General features: G+C 41.0%; 2 protein-coding genes across 2 annotated transcripts; one reads left to right on the top strand and one right to left on the bottom strand.

Moving 5' to 3' along the window:
• Positions 1-9,383: 9,383 nt before the first annotated feature.
• On the bottom strand, positions 9,384-11,589 carry LOC103718747 (transcription factor bHLH94-like). The gene is made up of 3 exons (XM_039134215.1): positions 10,953-11,589; positions 9,807-10,220; positions 9,384-9,698 (listed from the first exon to the last, which is right to left on the bottom strand). Exons 1-3 carry the CDS (start codon positions 11,418-11,420, stop codon positions 9,603-9,605), a joined length of 978 nt encoding a protein of 325 aa, XP_038990143.1. The 5' UTR covers positions 11,421-11,589; the 3' UTR covers positions 9,384-9,602.
• A 14,602-nt stretch (positions 11,590-26,191) lies between these two features.
• LOC103723178 lies at positions 26,192-27,019 on the top strand. The gene is made up of 3 exons (XM_039134484.1): positions 26,192-26,367; positions 26,420-26,865; positions 26,904-27,019. Exons 1-3 carry the CDS (start codon positions 26,192-26,194, stop codon positions 27,017-27,019), a joined length of 738 nt encoding a protein of 245 aa, XP_038990412.1.
• The last annotated feature ends 473 nt before the right edge of the window (positions 27,020-27,492 follow it).

Genomic DNA, 27,492 nt, shown 5'->3' with positions numbered 1-27,492 from the left:
TGCTTTCTGCTTTTGACAGGTCTGTTTGTGCCCCTTCAATATTTGCATGGTAAACACAAAAAGACGGAGGATTTTAATGCTGAAACCTTGAAATTTGAACTTCAATAAGTGGAACTTAGGGCTTACTTCAAATTTTCTCTTTTGTTCACTTCGTTTGGTATAGTGGCACCTTTCTAGTAACATCAACTTGGATCAATCCGACCACTCATGTTTATCAATAACATCATATGTCGCATCACATGCTTCAACTCAAATGTTATATAGCCATTTATCGTGCCACCTCTGACTTCAATTGTTCAATTTTCATTATCAGACTCCTATATTATAATCATTTGAACCTCTCTTGGGGCTCAATCTATTTTCAGAAGAGCTTTCATATCCAGTTAAGCATTCTAGAGAATGTTGGGGTTTGGTGAACAAGGTTCCAAAATTGTATAGTGATCAGCTGCAGCAGCCTATAATATGCTTCAGCATTTGCTTTCCTGAATGTCGAGCTCCTTTGGATATATTTGACAAGAAACTTGCATGATGGAAGCAGGCCGAGGGAGGTTGACAATAGTTAACAATAACCCGTTGGCCTTTCTTTTTAATTATATACCTTCCTTCTCCCCAAGTGGGTGATTGAAAAAGATGACTGGTCTCTGGAATGCATTATTTTGGCAAGGTTATTAGAGAGTAGCCATGGGTGCAGGACTAATTAATTGGAAAATGGTTTGCAAATCGAGGGTGCAGGATGGTGTTGGTGTGATCAACTTCTTGATGTAAACAGTGGTCTACTTGGTAAATGGCAGTGGAGAACATTTTGAAAGGGAATCTCCCTGCTGAAGGAATCGACTCTTGAAGGACTGACTTCTCTGACATTCCTTGACCCTTCCCTCCATGTTCCTGTCCTAGGAAGGAGTTCTCGACATGTTGAATGCCTTTAGTAATGAAACCTCGTTCAGGTTGGGAGATGGGAGGTTATACTATTCTAGATGGATAGATGGTTTGGAGAATTGTCCCCCGAACCTTTCTCCTAATCTGTTCCCTGTTTCATCCAATTCCAACTTTTGGGGAGCAATATCATTAGGAAATTTTAAGCAATGAGGGTTTGTCTTGCCTTTTTAGAAGATTTTATTTATTTGAGAAAGAAGGGGAGGAAGACCTGCCCTCTCTATAATTATCTCGGCCCAAATTCTTGGAGATTCACTACCCAAGACTTGAACCCAGAATCTCTGGTTGCTAAGCAGAGGGGTGTTCCAAACTTCTCGTCTTACTTGGCTAGGTTCTTGAAGGACCTTCCTCTTCTCCTGTATGTCCTTGTTGTCAATGATAACCAGTTTTGGAAGACTCCAGTTGAGAAAAAAAGGAATTGTTTGGTGATAACTAATTGCGCCAGACTGATATACTTCTCTTCTTGGCTTCGCTTTAGTAGAATAGTTTGATTGGAAGATACGAAGATTTGATATCTTATTTGTCCAGTCTCTGTACATGTTTCTCAATTTTGGAGGGATTGTTTCCCTTTATTCCAATTGTATTTGAAGTTGTTCGGTGCCCCTGCAGGGTTAAGATTTTTTCTTAGTTGTGCATCAACAGCTAGATCTTTATGAGGGAAACAGGACTGGATAGCACCACCCAGTCAGGTGCTCTACAATGTTCTAGGGAAAATTGTTATCCTTCTTATTCTTTGTCCATTTGTGGATTCATATGGAGAAATATGAGAGAGGACTGGTGATCCAGGGGACACTGGTAGCTTTGTATCCTTGTGATCAGAATGGCAGATTAGGAGAGTTAAAGCTTCCCCGGAACTGGAGGGATGTTCTTGTCCTAGAGGTCTAGAGATGCTTTTGGCTGGAAAGAACTTATGGAATCTTTTGCTAGGCAGTCTTTTTGGAGAGGGTCCTTACTAAATGTTCAGAGCTCTTTCAGTTTTGGATTTTGAATATATCCGAAAGGGCTGAAAGAAAGCTGACGGGTGTGGTGCACTTTTTAGTGGTTGACCACACCTAAGATTTTTGCCTGCTGACTGTTGGTGTCCTCTGCTAGGGGTGGTGCCATGCTGGCATATCATTTTGTGCCTTATTTTTTTTTTTCTCTTTTTTCATTCTTCTCTATTTTTTGCTGCTCTTTCACCTTCTTTATCAAAAGGAATTCAGATAGGCTTCCATCCTTTACTTCTCCCCCCCTCTCTCTTTTAAACAAAAAAGAAAAATAAATAAAGAAAGAAAGAACAGATTAAAATCTGAATCTTCTGGGAATGGATTTGATTCATCTCTTGGAATAGTGGAAATAATAGGATTTGTTGTTTTCAAATTTATAATTGATTTATACTTTGCAGTATTGCATTATTTAAGCAAGTGAAGTACTTCTTTTGTAATGTTTGAAACTTGACTGCACTCTGCACCTTTATAGGAGATGCTACATAGGTCAACAATTGAATTTCACATTTCAATTATATTAATTACTAACAACTAGAATAATTAGGGTGAAATCACATATGAAGCAGTTGCTCTTAATCTTCATTGTCTTTGTTATCTTAGTCAATTAGAGAGACTACCATGTTTCAATATGATTTTCAGGTCAACAATAGTGTCAAATGCCAGTTGTCACAGAACAAATCTTTTCACGTATGGTTATAGATGCTGAAAATAGGTCAAAATTTTTTGATAGATGAATGCTGTCTTCCTGCGACAATCCCTCAGTTTTCCTCTTTGGAGCACTAAAGCATAGGGGACAAAATCATTGCCAAACAATTCTCTGTTTTGGTACTGCCATGCTAGTGAGTCATATCTCATCTGAGAAAACTATTATTTTCAGCATTTTTATCAGTCATATTTTGAAGTATTGTTGCAGTATATTAAGTTTCTCAGCTTTTGAAATACTTACTAGTCTTATCACTTGTTCCTCTGTTTTTTTCACATTTACAGTCATTTTTGGACAACATACATACGTACATACATACATATATACTCTCTCACACACACGCGCGTATACGTATACGTATATATGTGTGTATATATATGTATATGTATATGTATATATATGTATATAGTTACTCCCATGTCTCCTCATTTTATATTTTTATTCAGGTATTTAAGATCTTATAATTATCCAACCGTTAAATGTTTCCAGTTTTTATTTATTATACCTTGATCTCTAAAGCCAACCAAAATGGTTGGGAAAAGGCTTGTTCATTAATGTTACTTCCAGATCTTATGAGTCATCAAAATACGTGTCATTATTCTTTAACATGTGTATATCTCTTTCTTTTGGATATGAAATCACTTGAAAACCAAATTTGCTAAAATATTGGCAACAAAAGTGTAACTACAAGTCTGAAAGTGGAACTTTCTAATCTTTGTTCCTTTTTGTATGAACAAAAGTGTAACTACAAGTCTGAAAGTGAAACTTTCTAATCTTTGTTTCCTTTTGTATGAACAAATAGACAATGAAATGAAGATGTTGCACCAGCTGTATCTTGCAGCTAAATTATACTTGTTCCCATGATATATTTCCTTACAACATTATGATAATTTCTAAATTTCTAATTATCATGTGCATGACAATATGATGATATGCACCTTTATAATGGCTATATTTACAATTGTAATGCCATTGATACTCTTGCCACAAGCTGCTTAGCTTGATGGTGGGGGCATTTAGACCATACTGCCTTTCTGGTGGAGTTGGTGGGATTTAAGCTTTCATAGGTAGTGGAATTATGTAACTGAAAAAAAAAATCATTGGAATGCTGTCATGAGCTTCGAATCCTGAGACAATCTGACATGAACCATCTCTTTGGATGTGAATATGATGGAGTTAAATATCTAGCATGAAACCAAAGGCTGATGTAAGCTCCTAGAGGTATTGAGTATCACTTGACATGGTTCAAGCAGGCACTGTCTGATCGTCTGGCATTTTACCTCTAAAAAGTGTTGGAAGAGATTGTTGTAGTAAAAGTAAACGTAAATCCAGTGGCCTTAGTGGATGCCACTGTTCGGTTCAAACACGCACAAATTAGTAGTTTTACAAAGGCTACATGTTACTGCATGAAATTCTGACATGCTGCTTCGAACTCAAGATCAATCATATCATCATACACCATGAGTTTGCCTTGGGAGGATGGTCAAGTAATGTGACATATAGCAAACCCACTATAAGGAAATATGAGGATGAGAGATATGGTATAGCAACCATGGCACCGGATAAACTTAGAATGCTGGCCATTATTCTGTCCATACATGAGCTGAAAAAGGATGTAAAAGGCCTAATGGTAGTTTATCAACATTCAAAAAGAAGGTTGTAAATTAGATGAAGAAAGCTGTCAAAGGCCTCAAGCAGGTCTCTTAAAAATCAAAGTAAAATACAATGATTCAAACTGTATGAGAGTAGTTCAGATAAAGATGGGTTAATGGTTAATTGCTTCATGAAAAAATGGAAAAACTTCTAGCATCTCCTAGCATGTGTCTAGATGTACAACATGTTATATTCTTACCTAGGTCTTTGGTTGTGTAATAAATTTCATAAAGCTCTAATTTCTTTTTTATTATAATTTTCCAATTTCATATTTTTTCTTCAGAAAAAACTCAAAATCCTTAAATTTTCAAAATTTTGAATCAAGAAAGAGGATGGAATCATGGTTCTGAAATGCAGAAACTTATAACCTTAGTGAAAGTGAGGAAGGCCCAAACATAACCTATATCAATTTCCAAGGATTTGCTGCTGGAAAAAGCCAAAAATTATTTCAAATACTATTCACGATAAAAAAAAGCGTGAATGTAACACTACATGACACGACAAACAATTTTTGGCCTTCCCTGCATTTGCACGCTCATAGGTCATGCCTGTGCTTAAGGCTTGTTCCTACTATTTGAGGTCAGCTCTATGAATCCTCATTCACCAAGCATTCTTTTTTTCTCATCCTATGTAAATTATAGCTCTACTCTACACACACACACACACACACATGTATTCATGTACTAAACCATCTCTAATTGTACATGAAAAAATAACAATCTGGAAGCATCAACTCCTTCCATTTATAGTTTCACACTGCTTCAATATCAATCGTGATGAATAGCATTAACGTAAACAGTGTAATCTGGAAATTTAGGGTAGTAGTACTGGGTTCTGGAAAGCAGAACTCATAAAATTATGGGAGCAATATAGCTTATTGTGTCTAGTTTCAGAACAACTGACCTTAAGGCTCATGCAGCTGGGAGTAAGATGTCGATTATGTTGTTTGTCTTTCCAGTTTTTAAAGATGTTTGATGCCATTTGCCACCAAGTTGTTAGTAACTATAGAAATGACTCCTTTAGAATCACAGACTTTAACCTGGCAGTAAGAAATATTTAGCCTACCTTGCTGATTGAAAAGGCAATTTTCTTTCATCAGTTTTTAACATTCAAAAGCATTTCCTGGCTATTTTTAATCTAAAGAAACCTTATATCTAGATGATTTATCCTATATATTAAGGGATAAGAAGAAACCGTGTAACCATTCTGGATTTATAGGGTAAAGCTAGTCATTCATAATTTATTTATTTCATTGGTTGATTGCAGTGCATTCTGGTTTTCTCTTAGAATATCCTTAGGACAATAATTCCAACTTCTTCTTGATATTGTCTTACGCAACTTCAGCATGCACTTCTTTTAAGAGAAGCAACTTCATTATGCACTTCATGTCTGCTACTTGACAAGTTTAGCAGATTAGATGCATGGAAAATCACATGTTAAGCATCTATAACATGTTTGGTCTAAATGCCAGCCTTAGAGTGGCAATCTTATAGAATCATCCAAGCAAAGAATAATGCTAAAGGCAAAGGCCCATGTCCTGGAGAAGATAATGAGGGCATGAATATTTTGGAAGCCAGTAATTGGCCAAAAGAGTCGGCATTAAAACTACTATAGTGGACCATTATACTCGTTATCTAACTTGCGGCTGCATACTATTATATGTTCAATGACAGCTGATCTCTCCAATTAAGCTTGACTTTCCGACCCCTGTAGTTTTGTCAGCTTCCTGCACTGAAATTTCCTTCTTTAAACAATTTTCTTTTGATTTAGAAGGGAGAATGCATGAGGTCATGAACTTATATTACTGTCCGTTTTGTTTTGTACCGTTAGAGGGGACCATAACTCTGCATCAAATGTATATGTCCACAGGTTGTTGAAAATGCTTTGCCACAAATATCTTATACATGATCTAGCTGGAAATTGATGTCCTTATTTGCTAAAATCTAATTGCTTACTAATGGTATATTGTGGTCCTCAACATCTATTCTTAGCTCTATTCACCAACGCAACCTGCACGTAGCTTCTTGAAAATAAATGTATAAAACAAATAGGGCTTTCTGAGGTATGTTCTTAAGCCATGAGGCTGGAGGTTGAACTGCATTACTTGGGATATTTGTTGGTCAAAAAAGGCTGAGTTCAAAAGAATTGCAACGTGAGGGTGCAAATACTATTCGTTCTACTCCCTGTAACACTTCGATTCCAAAGTTGAAATGTTGTTTGGTTTTAGAAATCCCAGTGCTTATTATTTATTTTTGAGAACCATGAAATATCATAAATTATATTTTATAGTAGTACATTATGACATCTCCTACCTTTCACAATTATTATGTTTGATTTTGAAATCTGTGGTGATGCTGGATTTTTTTTTCTTTCTGTCTTGCAAGACCTACTATAGGCTGTGGAAAGATTTAAAATATTGCTTTTGTTTCTCCAACTACTCTGATTGAATTCCTTCCGTTCTCTTTTGTGACATCAATTATAAATTCTAACCGGTATACATCTGAATATCTTTCCCATCTATATTTTGTTTAGCATGATTACATTTCTTCCTTGAGCAGCATTCTCCATTAAAGAATGGTAAGTATAATTGTACTGGTTTAAAGTAATGCATGTCTGTCTGCATACTTTGCTCCACTAAGCCAAGAAATTTCAGCAATTTAATTGGCAGAATTTTCTCCAAATTCATTGTTAAGATTAACCTCATTTAAACATCAACCGTTTACAGCTGGTCATCATAATAAAATGGTCCCCTTGGATACAACAAATCGATCAAGTGAGTGCAAGTTTTTAATTCCTTTAGCTAGCTGGTAAGAGTGAAATATTATGTGCTTTCTTCTCTATTTTATCTAAAACTGTTTTACGTGCAAACATGATTTCTTGGCCTTTCCATTCTTTTCTTGTTGCTTCTTTAACTTTTAAATAGCAAATCATTCAATTGAAAACACTAATTTGACACAATCTGCTCCTCTGAAGAGTCAGGAGGAAGGGAGCAATAAAATCAAGCCCATTTTTCAGGCAATGTATTTGGTGGCTGGCTAGGCAAAAAACGCATCAAATTGTTGCTATCTAAAGTCCTGTATACCAGAGTGCCTTTGGCTGAGACAGAGAAGATACCTTGGATTAATAATAGCAAAAACAAGTGCAGCCAAACATCTGCAGAGGATAGTCAAGAGATACAATGACATCATTGATTTTCTTTCAGGCCTTGAAGTTCTAATATTCGGTCATTCTGATCCTGAAGATCCATCTGATGTATCAGTTCTTGGCATCTTTCTCCAGTGCAACGTCTGGATCTTTTTTTCTGTGAATTCTTTTTGAATTGCAATGGCGCAGTTTTGAGTGTCAAGACAATTGATTGTCTTTAGAAACTCAAGAATTCTTCAGGACCACTTGAAATCTTCCATAATTTTTTTAGAAAATACTATTAAATGACTATCTGAGACAACTGCATTATTGAATTTTTTTGTTATAAAATATCAAATGCATACTTCAAGTCCCATGAGCTGTCTTGATGGATCTGATCATCACCTATTTCATTGCCATCTAATGATGCTTCTGGCTAACCTTTTACCTTGTATACCATATGTGTCAGATATTTTCTCGTACTCTGTTAAGATGCAGAAAGTGAAAGGTCATAATTGAGGGTGTAAATATGGATGATCTTACAGTAATCTTCAGCATAGGCATATTAGAGACCTGCATTTTTAACGTTTTACATTTCCTTCATTTCCCAGTTAAACATACAAAAACCTTACTTGTCTAGACTCTCCCCGACTCTTAGAGATCTAAAACAAATTATCCCTGTTTTCATGACCTTAAACTGTCTAAAGCGTGAGAAAGGTTTCTCTTCCTGCCACCTGGTCATCCAGTCATCTCCAAAGGAGTCCCATGAATTCTGTGCCAACTTTTTTTCAAAAAAGAACTCTGTGCTAATCCGGCCGTGATTGATTGCAGAAAAAGAGCTGGCTTTAGATAATTTCTGAATCTTGTTTGGTCATTCTTTGATTCATAAATCTGGCCTGTCTGTGGACAAGACTCCCAAGAGATGGAAAAACCATGCTGGTTATGGATGTCAGAAGGTCAGATTCTCAGGAGTCTTTTTTTTTCCCAAGCAAGCTAGTTTTATATGTACACTCCTTCAGATTATCATAGTATTGAATATTGCATCGCATTTCACCCTATAACTTCAGCTTACATTTCTTCGAAAAGAACTCTGCACACACGTGTGTGCATGCGCATTAAGAGCAAGTGAGCTAGTTGTTCAAAGGGCTTAGCTTGCACTGCACTTTTTTAGTCTTGTGCTTTGTAGTCATTGACCCACAGGATAGCAATGAAGTGAAAAGCAGCTACAAGTCAGAGTATCTTCTGGTCCATCACTGTGAGGTGTACACCGAATATGGAAGACCAAAAAATAGAATGACGAACCAATGAACAAAATGATCACCTGGAAAATATGGGTCTTCGCATGAGGGGCCATTTGATCATTATCCTTAGATCAACGACCATTAGAAGGAGGATCACTTACAAGAACAGCATGGACCTAAGATCGAAGACTTGCTCTTTTATTTTTTTCCCCTTCCTGTGCATTAGTACACTGCAAAACTCCTCTTGCAGTATTATTCACGTCTTTATGGAACCGCATGATAGTAGTTGTCCCAGGCATTTCACCTTCTAATCATTCATCTAAAGACTTGGAAAAAGACCCTCTTCACAGGATCTCCTCACCTAGTCAAATGACACGGGAAATTGCACTGCAATGCGATGCCTTTTCCTTTATTCAGTGTTTTATTTTTGTCCTTCTTTTCCCTTTATTTTGGTTGGTCTCGGTCTTTTTGAGTCCCCATCTAGACCCATGGGATCCAGACATGATCACAAAGCTCTACCTTTCACTGCTGAATCCCATCATCATAACTCAAAAGCTCAGCTTGGCCGCTCCTTCTAAAACTTCAATGGCAACTGTTCTCATCCCTCAGGTGGCTTTCATTGAGAAGGAAGTGAGAGATCCTTCCTTATGATACACCTACTTCATTTCTCCTGCACCTTTGGTAAAATCTTCGAATAAGCTCTTTCACCAGACATGAAAGTAATCAATTGAAAAGGTTCTTTTTGAATCGGTTGCATATGGGCAAATTTTTAAAGAGATCTCATAGGGCCCCCTGAGTATGTCTCTTCTATTCAATATAGATTTGAGTACCCTTTCAAGGTCTAGGCATTACTGGCATTCAAACCATTAGCATTTAAGCAGCAAACATGATTCTTAAAAACATATCAGAACCCAAGAGACTGCAACAATATGTCATGATGGCTAGGATTACATGAAGATAAGATTAGTTAAGATCGGACTCCTCTTGAATCTTCCCAACCATTTGATGGACTGCAGTAGCAATTTCATCCACCGATGTGTATTGGCAATCATCTTCTACCTGTACCAATCAGAAAACACCCAATAGAAAAGTGTATAATCCATCAAACTGCAATTCATGGCATCAGAGGTAAACAATTGAGACTAAACAATTGCGAGCTAATGATACCTTGAGACTAAACGAGTAGAGAACCATTTGATCGATGGTGGTCACATTGAGGTGGAGCGTTGTGAGCTGCAGGTTCTGCAAGCCCACCACTAACTTGAGCAGCTGCTTGGGCCGCCGTCGCGAGAGAACCTTGAGATTGGCATGGCTGTCGACCATCATTACCTCAATGTCAGCTATGGCCGACCGGTTCTCAGCCATCATCTCAGGAGTGTTGGTGTTGGCGGCGGCGGCGGTTGCTGTGCTATTTCCACTTTGAGAAGAGCATGACGAGTACTGAGGAAAGGTGAAGAAATCAGCAAATGGAACTGTGTCGGATCTTTGCTTAAGTCTCTTCTGAACTTCGAGAGATTGGAGAAGTTGCTCAAGCTCTTTGACATAATTTATTGCGCCACCAATTATTGATGCTTGATCACCCTATCCATATAGAAATCAACAACTTCAGAGCTTCAGACTGAGGGAGACTCACAAGAATTAATTACTAGAAGTATCTTTATAGATCAAGTAATAGAGCTCGATTAATTATTGATATGGCTGATGTAAGGGCCTGGAGTTGTCAAATTTCAAATATGTTAAACAAGAAGATGCATCTTTTCAGTGCACTTATGGAGATTGACAAGAGCTAATTGCAAGAAACCACCACTGGACATTAAGTAATAGAGCTCAATTAGTTCTGTGAGAGAGAGAGAGAGAGAGAGAGAGAGGAGAGCTTGGCTAGTTAGTGATCGTTTCTAGGCCTTGAATGTACGAACATGTAAAACAAGAAAGTGCATCTTTTCAAGCATTTCTGCATGAAATTTTAGATTCTTTGCTGGTGTAGAAACTGAAGGACACAGACCTTCACCAGCCTTTCTTGCAGAACTGCCACAATGTCCCTGAAAACTTTGAAACAAACGCAAGACATTTTTTGAGGGAAAAAGAACACATTTTAATTCAGAGCCAACATAAAACCAAGGCTGGTATGGCCAAAAACAAGATCTATCATATTTGAATCGCCAATAGAAAGAACCAAAAAAATGGTGAGGTGCAAGTGGGGAAGAAATAATTCAATATTACAATATTTCAAATCTAAGGGGATGAAGAGGAGGAGAGGGTGGGGGGAGGGGTTGTGGGAGAGGGGGGGGGTGGGGGGGAGAGAGAGAGAGAGACCCTTTGCGCATAGGAGGGAGGCATGAGGGACCGGATCACTGAGAGGTACTCGTTCATCTGCTTTCGCCGGTTGCGCTCCACCGCAATGTGGGTCATCCTCTGGTTCTCCACCTCCTCCTTGTTCTTGAAACTCCTGGTGCGTCGCCTCTTCCTCCGGCCCCTCACCGCCATCTCCTGGGCACCAGTCTCCGATGGTGGCGAGGAATTCACATGCCACTCCTCAAGGTTCTGCATCAAGGAGGAGCAAGAGGAGTCCCAGTTCCCATGCACTCCATCAACCACCCCCCTTCCTTGGTCTTGCCTCACCCCACCACCAACACCACCATCCATCTTGCATTCGAGCACCACCCCCTTCCCTTCCCTCCCACCAAAACCGTAGCTCCATGCTCCTCCTCCTCCCATGGCGTAGAACTCCTTCATGGTGCAACCGAAGGGGTCTTGTGGGAAGACCACAGCATCTAGAGCCATCCTTCTCTACCCGTGGAGCTATCTATGGATACCCACCCCAAGAAAAGCTCACAAAGACTCAAACACACACAGCCCCAACTCACCTTTCCTCTGTGGGAAGATGAGGAAGAGATGGGATTTTAAAGGCATGAGAGAACAAAAGCAACACAAGGTTGCCACGTGAGGGCAACGGGGGGAGGGAGGGCAACAGGTAACAAGTAACATGGTGCTGAGTTGGGCGGTAGCGTGTTTTGTTTTGTTTTAGCATGGTGTAGGGCGATGGTAGATTACGAATAATACAAGGACTGGTACGTAAAGTGAGCGTTTTGGTTCTTGTTCGGTTATAATTTGGTCGGGTGCCGGGGCCCAAAGCGTTGCGGAAAGGGCAGTAAAAGGGCTTGAAGAAAAAGGCTGACAGCAAACGCAGTTGGCAGCACGGTCAGCAGCTAAGCATTTCGCGGTTGTATCCTTCGTGCGAAAGAAGGATTTCACCTTCCTTCGCGCGAATCCTCCGTTGATCATCCACCTCACAGATCTCAAAGCGATCCGAACTCGCCATCCATCCTCCTACACAGATCCGAAAGACGATCCAACGGTGGATCCGCGCGAAGGATAAGCTACGATCCTTCTCGACGGGTCTTCCTAGAAGACAAGGGATGAGGTGAAGTGCAGGAAGCATGTGTGGGTGCAATGGCTATGAAACGGCCATGTGACCACAATCCAGGACTTGGGTCTGGTCTCTTCTTCTCTCCTGCAATTTTGTGCCATGAAGACAAATTTCCCTAGGAGTCCTGTCACCTCTCAGTTCATACATATCCTCACATTTTTATTATAATAATATACTAGCTTTGTTTGCAGGTTCCTTCGGTGGGTCTTCGTTGCACTTTGGAATCCAGGATCAAGAAAAGGAGGTGATCAAAGGAATGATAAATATTATGTTGTTGTTTATTATTATTATTTTTTTTGATGTAAAGATGATATCATGATTTAGCTATATATCCTTGCTTTGAAGTAGGACTATGATGCCAAAATGGTGGCGGCCGGGGGGCTGCGGGTTTTCGACTCGTCAGTAGTATGCGCTGAGCTTCGAGCCATCTGAAAGGAAATCTCCTACGCGAGGCAGATACTGGGCGCGGATGTCATTTATAGTCTATCTGTTTCTATATATTGAAAGTTAAGAAATCATCATATAATAATCGATAAATTGCAATAAAAAAAATATAAAAAAAACTGCCTTCTTTCTTCTCGAGGGGACTCGACCACGGTGATTGAGTGGAAACAGAGCTGGAGGTGCTCCACGACATTCACAGAGTACTGAGGGAGTGTGGCTCCTACTAGGTCATGCACGCTTATCGGAAGACGAATGACGCTGCAGACTGAATTGTGTCCTCCACGGCTCATCACTCTGGAGGCTTCACCTGGACAGACCACGTGATTGTGCCATTGCCTTTATGTTGTATTTTGTTTTCTGATTTTGTTGGCCGTATTCACACCTGTCATGTATGAGCCGCTGTTGTACCAAAAAAAATAAAATAATAGTTTAGTAATTTGTATGAAGTAATTCAAAAAAAAAGAAAAAAAAGTCCTTTGCAATGCGTAATTGACTCAACTTTGTGATGACAGAAATTATCAAATCTGAGAGTTGATCTCGGTGCACTAATGCTTCTTTTTCTTACTTCTCCGAGCAGTATTACAGTATTTTTTATATTCAACAAAAAAAACATGGTACACATTCCGAAGATAGACAAATATTGCAAATGTGCTTCATATCAGCAATCCATTTCCTAAAGCTTGAAGGTGCTCACTGGCTTTCTGCAGGTCTCTTGGTGGCCGAACCAGAGATACGGTTGAATCCTAACTTCGTCGGGCTCGGATGGTTTAGGATTATTTGCCCAAAATTGTCTACGGACCTCGTTTATAGAGAACAATAATAACTCCTATACATTTGGTAATGCAGGTTACTAAGTATAATTATTTTCGCAACCAATCACATGTTACATGCTACTTAATTTTTGAACTAGCAAAACCATGCCTTCATAAGTTTTTTCGTTTTAGCAAATCAACAACATATATACGTTATCTTTTTGGTATTTTGAGAACATGAAAGTATCAAAATATAGGTTAATTTGTGTTATAACAACAATTTATTTTGAGCAGCTATGCATTGTTTTCTCTTTATCTTTTTGTGATAATAATACACATTGTCTTCAATTTAAGTTTGACGGGTGAGCTGCAGATACCTAATAGACTAGGCCGACACTAATGTATTTTGATGAGCCACCCCTGGGCACCCAAAAAGAATATGGTTGGTTGTCTCTACCACCTCCGAGCACCACACACATACCGGGGGACTCTACTCCTTTCTTAGCTAATACTTCTCTAGTCGGCAGACATCTCCATGCTACCTTTCATACAAACAAGGTGAACGCGGGTGGATGTGTAATCTTTAGATTCAGCCCCTGTCGATCCATCGGGCCGTCCTCTCTCTGTCAAGGTCCCGTTGGTCTCGCGCGCTGACCTTTGATCTCCCAGTCCCTCTCCATACTCTTATGTCCGCAGACTTTTCTATGGGTATCGGCATAGCCAGAACTTTCCCCGCCAACTGCTCCCCGAAGGCCCAATGAACTAGGTCCACGTCCCACTGCCTCTCATCCGGAACGAACAAGTCACATACTCTAGACCCCGTTAGGCTTCATGAGTCAACCATGGTGGGCATCCAGGCAAGTGGCTGTTCTATCGGCCATCTGTCCTCCAAGATGTTAATAGTTCGACCATCCCCAATCACCCTCCATAGCGGAAGCTTGTAACCCGGGTGGAGGCATTGGGTGGTTCGGAGGCTGGGTCATGCCCAACAGTCTGGGTGCAGATCCTGCATATGGTTGGGTCGCCCGTTCCAAGTTGGGTAGTGCATTGCATGGCTCGGGCGAAGGTTTGGGTTGCGCCTCTCCTGAAGTGAAGGGGACAGCGTGAGGCTGGTTTTCCAACTCCAGCGTCTAGCTTCAAGTGCATGACTTCGGAGTAGACGACGTATAAAATGGCAGTAATGGCATCATTCAGCGGCAGCAACTGGAATTAGAGTTGCAAGGTGGCATAGACACATTATCAACAGCTTATTTTAGAGAACCAATTCAGAGTTGCAAGGTGGTAATTGGTATTCCAGAAGTTAGAGTTGCTGCTAAGTGGTCTTGGTCCTATTGAAATGTTTTTATCACTAATCTCCCTTGTTTAAGCGATACGGAAGAAGAGTGAGTGAATGCAAGTAGGCTTCCTCTACCATCCCTTCCCTCCCTACAAGCTAATCCACTTGGACCATGCCTGCAACTTGACACTACTGTTGCATTAATAATTGTATGATACGTACACTGTAGCGCATGTAAGCGCTTGTAGGTTTACCGAGGGACTGCGTATAGCTAGGGCCGGCCATGGCTGTCAGGTAAAATGGATCGTCCTACCTCAGCATGAGACCACCCAATTCCAGTCAAATAGACCTCAGCACCGAGCAAGCCAGACCCCGGTCCCACTGAGTGCCAGTCCGACTTCGGACCTTATCAAAGGCCGAGCCGACCTCGGCCAGATCTCTCTGCTGTCATGAGCCCGATCGAGCGTCTTGCAGGATCGACCAAGAGCCGAAGAGGCCTCGTCGATTGTAAGTATCTACAATGATGCCCTTTGAGCCGGGCTTGAGGCGCCCTGCAGGATCGACCAAGAGCCGCAGAGGCCCCGTCGACCGCAGGTATTGACAATGATGCCCCTCGAGCTGGGCTCGGGGCGCCCTGCAGGATCGACCAAGAGCTGAAGAGGTTCTGTCGACCGCAGGTATCGACAATGATGCCCTTCGAGCCGGGCTCGTGGCACCCTGCAGGATCAGCCAAAAGCCGAAGGGGCCCCGTCGACTACAGGTATCTACAAGGACGCTTTTTGAGCCAGGCTCAGGGCGCCCTGCAAGATTGACCAAGAGCCGAAGAGGCCCCGTCGACCGTAGGTATCGACAATGACGCCCCTCGAGCCGGGCTCGGGGCGTCTTACAGGATCGACCAAAAGCCGAAGAGGGTCCATCGACCACAGGTATCGACAATGATGCCCCTCGAGCTGAGCTTGGGGCACCCTGCCGAGCTGGCTTCAGAGTCGAAGAGGCCGGGCCGACCTCGCTAAACATACTAAACGACCGCAGAAAACGACGCCCCAAGCTGAGCGTCCTACAGAGTCGACTAAGAATCGAGGAGGCCTGGCCGACCTCAGAGTCTGCCGAGCCGACCTCATTGAATGTATGTGCTTATCAAGCTGACTTCACCAAGTAAAGGTTGCGGCCCCAAGCGAGCCCGATCTCGTCTACGACCGCATACACGTATGCACCTGTGTGCGCCCCTATGCCTGCATACATAGCTGTACATTATAACCTTATTGCGCCATGCTTTGCTTGCTGGCCACTCTACGACATGATGACCAAGGGCCATACCTTGCTACCAAGGGTCATACCCTGTTAACGTCTGTAACACTATACCATGCGTGGGAACAACTCGAAATCAGTACCTCAAGCAAGCCATGGCCATGCGCCACCTGGCCTTCACCATTCCCTCCCATAATGGAGACAGACCATATCTCCGCCACCTGGGTACCTCCGAGGGGACTATAAATAGCTCCACCAGGTAATACTTTAAGACTTTTGGCCGGACCACCTAAAATCTACTCTAACTTCATCATCGGAAGGCCTTCACCGGAATCCCACCGACGAGGCTTTGTGCAGGTCCGTCGGCGCGCAGGAAGCGACTCCCTTCTCCATCCCATCCAACAGCTTCCCCCGGCTCCTTCGACATGGTTACCCTCGGGCCGAATTTGAACCACAACAATTGGTATTCCAGAAGTTAGAGTTGCTGCTAAGTGGTCTTGGTCCTATTGAAATGTTTTTATCACTAATCTCCCTTGTCTAAGCGATACGGAAGAAGAGTGAGTGAATGCAAGTAGGCTTCCTCCTCTGTCCCCTCCCTCCCTACAAGCTAATCCACTTGGACCATGTCTGCAATTTGACACTATTGTTGCATTAATAATTGCATGATACGTACACTGTGGCGCGTGTAGGTTTACCGAGGGACTGCATAGGGCCGGCCATGGCTGTCAGATCTCGATCAGATGGAGGTTGATGATTAGTGAGGCCCGTGGATGCAAGCTGCATGGGGATTCCACACGTCAAACAGGTGGATCAGAGTTCACCCAATCATTCCTCCTCCCAGCCAGATGATTGGGGCTTGGAGGTTGGGAGATTTGGCTCTCATTTCAACTTCAGTGATCCTCTTTTGATGCTCGTGTGTTCCTCAGAAGAAATAAACAAGAATAATAAGCAAACATATGCGATATTCTCCAAAATTCCTTTGGAAGCCCATTTTCCCGAAGGCTGAACAAAACTATTGACATCGCACTTCTCTTCGTTGTTGGCGCATAAAGAATTAATGCTAAATGCAAGAAAATTCACACTGAGAGAATGCATCAAGCTACATGAGAATAAAATCCGAGAGCTATAAAATTATAGTGTCCATGCTTGCTAAAGTGCAACACGATCATTAATAGCTAGCTTCTCGCGAGATATAATGAAGCAAGTCTAGAAGCTACAATTTTATTTACATTAGCAGTGTAAGATATAGAAAAATGTGTCTCCAAATCATACATACATATTATAAGCCATGGAGTCATGAGTAAGTACAAGCCCTACTGTAAATTAGATGCAACCTACATAATAGTGAGGTGGTGCATTTCCTAGCACGTAGGTGCCCTTTACCTATATGCATATGCTTGGCAATGTCGCAACCTTGCTCAGAAGTCAAGATTGATCGGAATATTAACACGATTAACTATATGAAGCACAAATCTTATTAAATTAGGCAGCGATAGGAGTGAGCCTTTTTCAACATTATGTCGCCATTACACAAGATGGTATGAAGAATAGCCACATAGCACAGCCTGCTAATAGTGACGGTAACGATCTAATTAAGTGGTAGCCTCTTTTTAATTCACTTTTAAATTAATAAGACCTAATCATTCAGTTCCACCCTAGGCCACCTTAATTGGTCACTCTCATGGAATCTAAATGAGAAGCCTAACAAATTAAACCAGAAGGTGGGAAAAGGGAGAAACCCAATTGGGATGCTCTTCTATAATCCACAAACTCCAAACTCTTCCCATGTGTGAGTATGGAAGTTTTGTGGGGCTTGGACAAAGGGCTACCAGTTTCTTGCAAGTTTGCTATTATTAAGCATAGGGAGGGAAATTGCTTGGCTGGATTCAGTGTTAGGCATGGCTTGTCTCTATATCAACTTGCAAGTTATGATGTCCCACAGCTCATCTCCTCCACGTCCAAACAAAACTTTAGGCCATTAATTCACACATTCGCATGCATGTATTTTCCCATCTCAGCAGACAGGTGTCGGCCTCCTAGATTGTGATGGTCGGATTTTGTACCTGACCTCACACACTCGAGGCTACTCGGTCAATGACCTCAGAGCAATAGTAGTGTATAGTGCGTATTGGGAATGGTTACCCCAAACACTGTTTTTGAGTGCTTTCCATTTGTTTGCCGAGCCAACGGTGCTGTTTTTGTCCACTATTCCAAGTTCCCTTGCCATTTCTTAATTACCAATGTTCTTGTTGAATTTTTGGACCACTTGGAGGTCCTCTGTGAGTAGAGATTAGGATACTGTGGTTTTGATGGAGTCTTTAGGTTAAAAGAAAGAAACAGAGTTTTTATCAGACAAGCAGTATGGAATGGATCGAGTTCTCAACTCAATCCTTTTCCTCATGGTATACTGCGTTAAGGTGACACCAAGAACAAGTTACCTTTGATTATACCAGTGCTTCGGACAACTGCTTGTCCTCCTTTTAATTGCTCCCTAGGATTCTGGTTTTTGGTCTTTGTATTGCTTTTATTTGTTCTTTCTTGTTTAATTTTCTTGAGGAGTTTTATCTTTCTTTGATTCTCTTAAAAAAAGTGGATTAGATTTCACCTACTGACTCTTTCTCAAAAAATAAAATAAAGTAAATAAAATAAAAGCAGTTTCAAATACTGCAGAGTAGGTAGTGAATTCAAAGTACATTGTGTGTGATTTGTTGATAGCATACATGGCGCTATTGTGAAAGACACCAAATGTTCTAGTTCAAGACTCTGAATGGTAGATCATGAAATATTTATACATAAATAATGATAAAATGGATGGATTTCTCTCGACTAAAATAAAAATAAAAACAAAAATTTCTAACTAATCTGATTATATTGGACCTAATCCAACTTGGTTAATTTAACATGGAGCTCTCAACTCTACCCAACTTGATTTATAGTTTCATACAAGTAGACAAATCAAATAGTGCCTGACTGTTGACCTTCTTAACAGGTGGGATTTACACTTAACTTGTATATGGTGCCTTTGGATAGAGGATAACAGTCAATCTTCAACAGCCACCTCTGAAACTATGGAGTCAGTAACCATCATCGAACTTTTCAAAGACTGGACAAGCCCTCTTTGCCCAAATGTGCACTATGTTTTCTCTTTCATGTCAACCAACTCACTCCCTCTCCCCCTCCCTCTACTCCTCTGTTACTTGTTTTCAATTGCTTTAGGAAATCTAGGTGGGCCTAAAAGCCTTTCTGTCTTCCTATAAAGAATGAAAAATCATTTCCTTTCCTTTCTTGTGTCCTTAATTTCTCATATTCTTGTTTTGATTCGAAGACAACGTAAGGCTGATGGAATGGGAGAAAGATCGAACGCAAGTCTTTAGGGGCATCTATGTCATCAAAATTGAAAAATTAAGAATTGTTCTAACTTAAACTGTCATTAAGCATTCCAAACTGCAAAGAATCTCCTAGTCCCTCCTCCCAACGTAGTTCAGGCAAACGGCAAGCTCTCACATCTTACACAAAGTTGACATGAAAAAAGCTTCAAGTAAACCAATTTACCTCAACTTATATTGCGTTTGGGTTAGAGTTATTTTGGTTTCCGGGATCTCTAGTTACAAAAAAAAAAATCATTAAAACTATAGAAATGTAGTATTCCAACAACAAATAAATTAGAACAAATTATAAAAAAATAGAAAATTCATTAAAACTATTGCTTAATATATGTGAAAAAACTACTAAATAAACTCCCAAAATTCTTTAGGCACATGCCATTGCCACGCTTTCTTCTTCTCACCCTAACTAATTATTAAAAAAAGGAAACCAATATCATAGCATTTCATGCATCACCCAGACTACAAACTCAGGTATATACCATAATAATAAACAAACTGGGACTTAAATTTAAAAACAAAAGGCCGTACCTCTGCATCAGAAGAGAGAGAGTGCATGGTAATCTGATCTGCATTCCGACAATATATTTCCTATGACAACGTCATGTGTCATGTTGAGCATTGATGCTACGTCCAAAGTATTTTCTCGAAATGCATGAACCTTTAGCGTGGATTTTAGAAGCCACGTGAGCGAATAAATCATACTTTGCGCGAAAAAACGACAACGTAGGGCACGAAAATCCCCGCATCAGCCCCTTTTTTTTCTACCACCAAAAACGACTGCCAACTCAAAGCCATGAACACCACGCATCCCCACAAACACAAGCAGCCAACGTTTAATCAAAAAATATCTAGACAGAGACTGATGAGGGCATGGTTGGTTCAATGAATGAGAGCCTCATCAGTCTCCAAACCGAAGATTTTCTACTTATCAATCAATCTTGCTACCAAAAACTCCTGCCTTTTCTCAATGAGGACATCAAGTCTTTTCATTTACCCTCTCCCTCTTTTTCTTGTTTTCTCATGGGTTTGAATTGACAAACCATGGAGTCTTCTGGGTGCTTTTCTGTGGTTGCAACGGTGAAGCAAGTTCGGAAATAGGTTTGTGTTTGTAATGTATACTCAAATCTGGCCCAATCGGTTCTAATTTTAATAGGTGACTCATGCTATGTTTAATAGGATATATTCAACTCCGACCAGATATATTTAATTCAACTTCAAAGCATGTCTAGTAGCTCTTAAACCCTTGTTGTTTTTCTTGAATTAGATATTGAGTTGGATAACCCGGATGTTTGGGCGTAATCAAATCCATTTGGTTTTGTTCAAATTGTGCTTGATTCTACCCTCTATATGATTAAATTAGATCTCATGTCCCAATTTCGAACTTGCATCGCCAAAATGACCTACGTTGGTTTGCATTCTTATAGTAAAAGAGCATTACCAATTCGTGATCTTGGTAATCTAGAATTCTAAAAATGATAAATTAGAAACAAACCTAATTTTTGACTCTTATTATTATTATTATTATAAAGCTACTACCTTAGCACTTGGGCTCATTCTATTGTATCTGTCGGTCTAAGTCTCTTATCATTGCACGAAGCAATCGGGGGTGGCATTCTTACAGTATTTTTCAAAATTTATTGGAAACTTATACTAATCCATGTGTTCAGACTCAAATAAGCCCAAATTGCATTATTATAAACTAACGCATGTCTACCTAGTTGCCTGCCCCTCTGGGTTCTTGTTAGATTGTGTCGCTAATCTCAATGTTGGTAGGGTGGGGAGTGTGATGTTGGCCTTTCTGTCCCTCCCCCCCACCCTAAAAAAAAGGCCAAGTGGACGGGAGAATCTAGGGCCTTATAATATTCCACGGGCACAAATGCAAAGAGCAGGGAGTTTTGTCTTGTGGGGTCGGGTTTATTGGGAAAATCCATAGAATCTGGAATCCCTTGAAAGTCGAAACCAAAGCCATGTCAAGTCTTGTCCCCACTCCTTTCTTTGCGTAGTCTATTATATTATGATAGAAATAGAGGAGGTCAATGTGCCAGGCCCACCATCAAGCCCGACCAGTGCATGGTGTGGCCTTGGACTAGGGAAGAAAGGAGGGCATCTTGTAATTTGTTGCCTAAAGACAACTCAATTCAAATGAGAAATAGTATCCAAAAAACCATAATAATGCATAACTCAATTGGCTATCAATGACCGTTTGCTTACAACATGATGACGTGGATTTGATTGCAAAAGATGAAGTTGTTTTTTTCTTTTTTGAGATTGCAAAAGGCTAATTTCTATCTTCCATCCTATTCTAAAAGGCGATACTGTCCAGAATTGACTCTTCATATCTTTATCCAAATAGCAAGAGAAAATATCATCCTAACAAGTACCCGATGGCTTTGTGATAAAAAATTGCAAAGTTTCAGTCATATATCTATATGGTTTGTTTGGATAACCGGCTCATCTAGCTCATTATTGGATATTATTGCAAACTATCCTATATACGTACCCGACTAAATACATCGGTCAAAAATTTAAAACAGATTCAAAATCAAAATCAAAAGGATGGACCGATACTATTTATTTGCAGCATATTTTCCTCACAATAGCGGCAATGATTTAGGGGCACTAATGGATGAGTTATTCTCATGAATATTTGGAAACTTGCTAGCTTTCGAGCCATCTCTATACCTTATAGACCCATAGGCAATTGTAATTGTTGATTCCATTTCTGGCACATCGAGCTAACGACAATGTAAACACCGTCTTGTTTGCTTGTACCAACTATGCTTAGATATACAATCTCCTTCTTGACATGATTATACAAGCAAATCATCCGGAAAGAGTGCAGTACAATTAGATGAATCATTGATTTCAGGATTTATTGCACAACAATTGATGTCTTTGCTGGTTGGTTTTCTTGGCGTGTCTCGTAATCGCTTATACGCACATAATTCCTCACTTGGTAAGGCTCAATCAATCAGGGGTCATTTAATCCATGATCCTACCAAAAGTAAAGGAAAAGGGTACAAAGAAATTGGAATTTTGCATGGGACGGTTGCGGAGCAGGTACGAACGTGCGGCCATGATTTGACGCGGGCACGTCGGTCACGTCTGGACGAGCACCAGGAACGTCATCTCCGAATCACACGTGGCAACACATTGACCGATTGTACCGGTGGGCTCCACCATGGGGCCCGATGGATCCCTTCCCCCTCATCAAAAGCCGCTCGATCTCAAAACCACCAGCCACAACCGCAGTTTCTCTTGGGAAACTTTTGCTCGAGTTTTTCCCATCGCAAAGAAGACCCTCAAATTTTATATATTTTGGCATATGGATATATCACATGGCGTCTTGAGATACGTGCAGAGGGACCCAATCTAAAGGGCTACCATAAGAAAACAATGAACCTTTTAATTTACGCAGGAAACCCCTCGCATGGTTCCAAATATTCTATGTACCCAAATCATATTAAGCCCTTTGGGTATACCCGAATCACAGGGTGAAGCATCTCCACGGGAATAAATGTTTCCTCTCCTAAGTATGGTGTCGGAATTCTTTATTGCTCACTGGGAGTTAGATCATTCCTATCCACGTGGGAGAAACGTGGTGGGGTGTTTTTTTTTTTTTTTTGTAATGCATGGCTTTGACATTTGCGGAAATAAAATTGAGAGATTATCCTTCCTTAATTCAAGATTGTGAGATAATTACTCAAAATTAAAAGGCCGCGAGGTAATTGCTCGGGCTAACAGATCAGCTGGTTTATTAGATTTCATAAGGTAATAAAATGCAACTTTGAGAGTGTCATTGGACCATCAAATTTCTAATCTTGTTAAGGATTGTAGCAGTTCCTGTCTATTTTTAATTAAGCTCACTAAAGCTTGATTGTTAGCCAATATTTCCACCTAATTCAATTGTGAATCCTAAGTTGTTTGCAATCCTTGACATAAGGCCTCTCTTAAATGCTCATAACATCTGACCTCGGCAAGATCTTGTAACTCCCCACAAATCTTGCTTGACCATGTACATTGATCGATGATGCATCAGAACACAATTGAACAAATCTACTAGATGATGGATACCAATGGGACACTCAATACTTCCTTTGAGTTATTGTACCAGTCCTAGTCCAAAATATGTTCACTATCCTTATGAGCCACATTATTAGGCTATATATTGATATACATGTACATTATTGTAAATAGAGATACATGATATAGAGATTTCATCATCATCTTCTTCTCTTTTTTTCAGCCTTTCTTCAACATTTTGTGTCTAGAATCTTAATTTTTGACTTGCCACTGTAGAAGAAATCGAGCATCTCTTTAGCACCTAGCATTTCTTGCCCTAATGAGGGCTTAGATGTTTAATTGTAACGGTGAGCTCGAAGAGCTAAAATAGGAATTGGAGTATGCTGGGATGTGATTGTAAAATTAAGGTTTTGGAAAAAAATTGATATCTTTTGGAGGATCATATATATATATATATATATATATATATATATATATATATATATATATATATATATATACACACACACACACACACACACATATACATACCGGCTTCATACCTCGCAAAAGCTGATGTGCTGCAAGTTGTGTTGATATCCGTTTTGGAACTTGCAGAGAAATTTGGCATCCATTAACTTTGGCGAGTTAAGTCGGATCTGTTCACAGGTCACAAGGGTCTAGATGCAAACTTTGGAACTAATGCTTGTGGCAGCAATTTGGCCAGGCCTAAACGTATGTGATATCTAGTAAACGTAAGACGTAGGTATGGGAATGCAAAAGAGAGACATTCTGGAGCGATTTTAATATATACATGGATCAAGTTGATTTAGGCTCGATAACGTGGCACCTTACGGGCTGGAGTTGCTCTTTGTGGGCCTCAACCAACACCCCCCACCCAAACATTGAAGCCCAATAGTTTACCCAACTTACATAATGCAAGGTATATCCCTCACTAGGAACTCAACATATGCAATGCACATTTAAAGTTATATATAAAATAAAAAGGAAAAATATAACTATTTGTAATTAAATTATACGAATTATATTGTAAACAAAAATAAAAATAAAAGTATTGCATACATGAAATTAAAATTAGGCAGTAGTTTAGAGACATGGGCTTGATGGATTGGAGATAGAGAGAGTACTTTCGAAATGTCTAGAGTTGAAGTTAGTAGAATACTTAGAATTAGTGGAGGGATTGGTTAGATTGGAGAGAGAATGGTTTGTATGGTTAACAAAATATAGTATTTTAAATATCTATGAAAAATATCATTGATGATATGATTTTGAGATGATGTTTCTCTATAAAACAAATAACATATTGGTTAGTAAATTTTCTAGACAGAATTATATTCTACTTTCATTTATAATATAGTATAATTTTTAAAGAAAAAAAAACTAATTGTGCTTCAAAAATAGTTTATTATACTTTGGGGGTATTGGAGAAATTGAGCTTATCAAATAATGCTATTTGTTTGGGATGTAAACCTAATCTAATCCGTATGCGGTGCAAACACAATGGATGTTGGGTAGGATATAGGTTTCAACCTGCACGACCCGAGCTAGTTGTTTGATAGGTATGATTTGGGTCAAATTTTAGACTTCCCGGTCTGGCTTCATAGCTAATCAGGCTCAACCTGACCCAGTAGTCCTCCTGATATGCTCTCCAGCAGTTCAGCTCTATGGGAATATGATGCTCTTCAACAAAATGCTTTAGGTTTTGAAACATGTGGCTGAGCTAAGGAGCACCTGCTTTTCATTTCTCAATATCACTTGTTCAGATTTTTTGCAACGGAAATGTATCAATGTTCAGTCCTTTATTGTGCTTCAAGTTGAGAGAAAAGCAACAAAACTAACCCAGTGCAAATATCTTTTACAACCTTAATTTTCAGAACCTCTTATAATTGGGGTACATGATTTGGATTCTGCAATGTCCAGCTGCATCCAATTTCTCGAAGAGAGCTTCTTTCTTTTTGAATAAATTATAAAAACCCTTTTGAGATTAGAAATGAATTGCACTTATACTCAATAGTTTGAAAAATCTATACTTACCCCTCTTGAGATTTATTTTTATCCTACATTTCAACTCATAATTTAACGGAACATTAGTCAAACCATTAATCTTAAATAGAACCCAAATGACACATCAACATGATAAAAAAACCAAAATAACCTTAAGTGGTATAACATTCATCTAAAGATATAAAAAATATGTGTATCCTTCTCTACCATCAAAAAAAATTTCGACTTTTTACATGAGGTAAACAATTTTGCTAACATCGTATGTATAGGTTTTACAAGTAATTAGGTGTAAGTGTAACAAACGAAATCTTTAAGAAGGTTTTTGTAATTTTATTTTTTGGTTCAACCACTACAGAAAAAGTGGGTTTTTTTAGCCTAGCGTCAACATTTGCCGATGCTTTTAACAAGCGTCGGCAACAGACGACGCTAATAAGGGTCGGTGTAGTCGCGGGCCTAAGACGACGCTAAAAAGCGTCGTCGGAAGCCAACGACCTCTCCAAAGGCGTCGGAAGCCAACGAGCTCTCAAAAGGTGTCGGAAGCCACCGCCCTCTCTCTCTCATCCCTCCTCCCTCAACCCATTCCAGAGATCGAAGAGAACGGAATGCAAGCATCTATTTAACCCTCCAATCCGTCGCCTCAAACCCTCCTCCTTCTTCCAAAACCCTCGACTACTGCGACCACTTCCCCCCTCCCCCTACCCCTGAAAACCCACCTCCTTACCCCCCCGCCCGACCAAGCCGACAGCCAGACTTTCGCCGCTGCGGCCGAGAGGCCGCCGGTCTCCGAGAACGGCCTGGTTGCCGTGACCCACAGTGGCACCGACAAGGATGTGTCCGGCGGGGAGGAGGAGATCAATAGCCGCCGCCGCCGCAGTCGCTGGGACCCTCCGGTGTCCGGCGACAGCGCTGGCGATGGGTCTTCTGGTGGCCGAAAGCGAAAGACCCGATGGGCCGATGAGGAGCCCAAGCCGGTCGTCCAGCTCCCTGACTTCATGAAGGAGTTCGTCGCCGACCTCGACCCCGAAGTCCAGGCGCTCAACTTAAGGCTTCTTGAAATCAACCAGCTTCTTCAATCCGGCATGCCCCTCGACGACCGGCCAGAGGGCGCCCGCTCCCCCTCTCCGAAGCCAATCTACGACAACATCGGTATCAAGATCAATACTCGGGGGTATCGAGCAAGGAAGCGGCTGACGAAGGAGCGGCAGGAATTCATCTCCCAGCTCATCCGCCGGAACCCAGTGTTCAAGCCCTCGGCCGACTACCGCCCTCCCAAGCTCCAGAAGAAGCTCTATTCTGGATCCCGACTCCGCCCCCCTCTCCCCCGAACCGCGGATCCTCAAGTCCCGCCTCGTCGCCGGCGAGACCCTCTACGGCCTCTTCCTCCTGCGCTCCTCCCCGACCCTCGCCGAGATCGCCGGCCTCGCCGGCTACGACTACATGGTCGTCAACATGGAGCATGGCTCTGGCAGCATCGTCGAGGCCCTCCCTTGCCTCCACGCCCTCGCCGCCGCCCGCACCCCGGCCATCCTCCGCCTTCCGGAGCTCTCTGCCGCCTGCGCCAAGAAGGCCCTCGATCTTGGCCCCCAGGGACTCATGTTCCCCGTGATCGAGTCCCCCGGCGCCGCCGAGCTCGCCGTCTCCCGCCGCGCGGCGTCCGCGGGAAACGGCAGAGTATGAAGATGAGAGGATATCATATGGTAACAGGGGCAGTGGATGTGGGGATTTTCCGGCAGGCGGCGGTGGAGGACGTGCGGCGGTGGAGGAGCGCGGAGGTGGACATTGGGGAGGAATCGAGGAAACAAGGCTCTGATTCAAAATAATTTTTAAAATATTTTTTTTTAAAAAAAATATTTATAACGACGCTTTAATGTGTCGCTAACTGGGTTTTTAGCGACGCTTAAAAGCGTCGCTAAAAACCAACTTAGCGACGCTTTCTAGAAGCGTCGGCAATTCTTTTTTCCACTCTGACATAGCCGACTCTTTGGTGATGCTTTGGAAAGCGTGAAAAGGACACAGACCGACGCTTATAAGCGTCGGTAAAGGTATTAAAAAGTGTCCGATTTTATTGGGTGTATCCGTACACGTACACGTGTTGTATAGATCGCCCGGTTTAGCCCAAAAAAAAAAAAAAAAAAGGTATTAAAAAGCGTCGCCAAATCTTGTTTTTCTTGTAGTGAACAGAAAAAGAATCTCATCTAGATTTTTTTTTTTTTTTTTTTTTTGAATTGTCAAATCTTTTATGTATCAAAATTGTAGGAATTTACTAGAAGTTGGCTTATGGAGGATCCTTTGC

This window comes from Phoenix dactylifera, chromosome 15, assembly GCF_009389715.1.
Source record: "Phoenix dactylifera cultivar Barhee BC4 chromosome 15, palm_55x_up_171113_PBpolish2nd_filt_p, whole genome shotgun sequence".
Lineage (NCBI taxonomy): Eukaryota > Viridiplantae > Streptophyta > Magnoliopsida > Arecales > Arecaceae > Phoenix > Phoenix dactylifera.
Note: the sequence above shows the minus strand (reverse complement) of the source record. Positions and strands in the feature narration are given on the sequence as shown.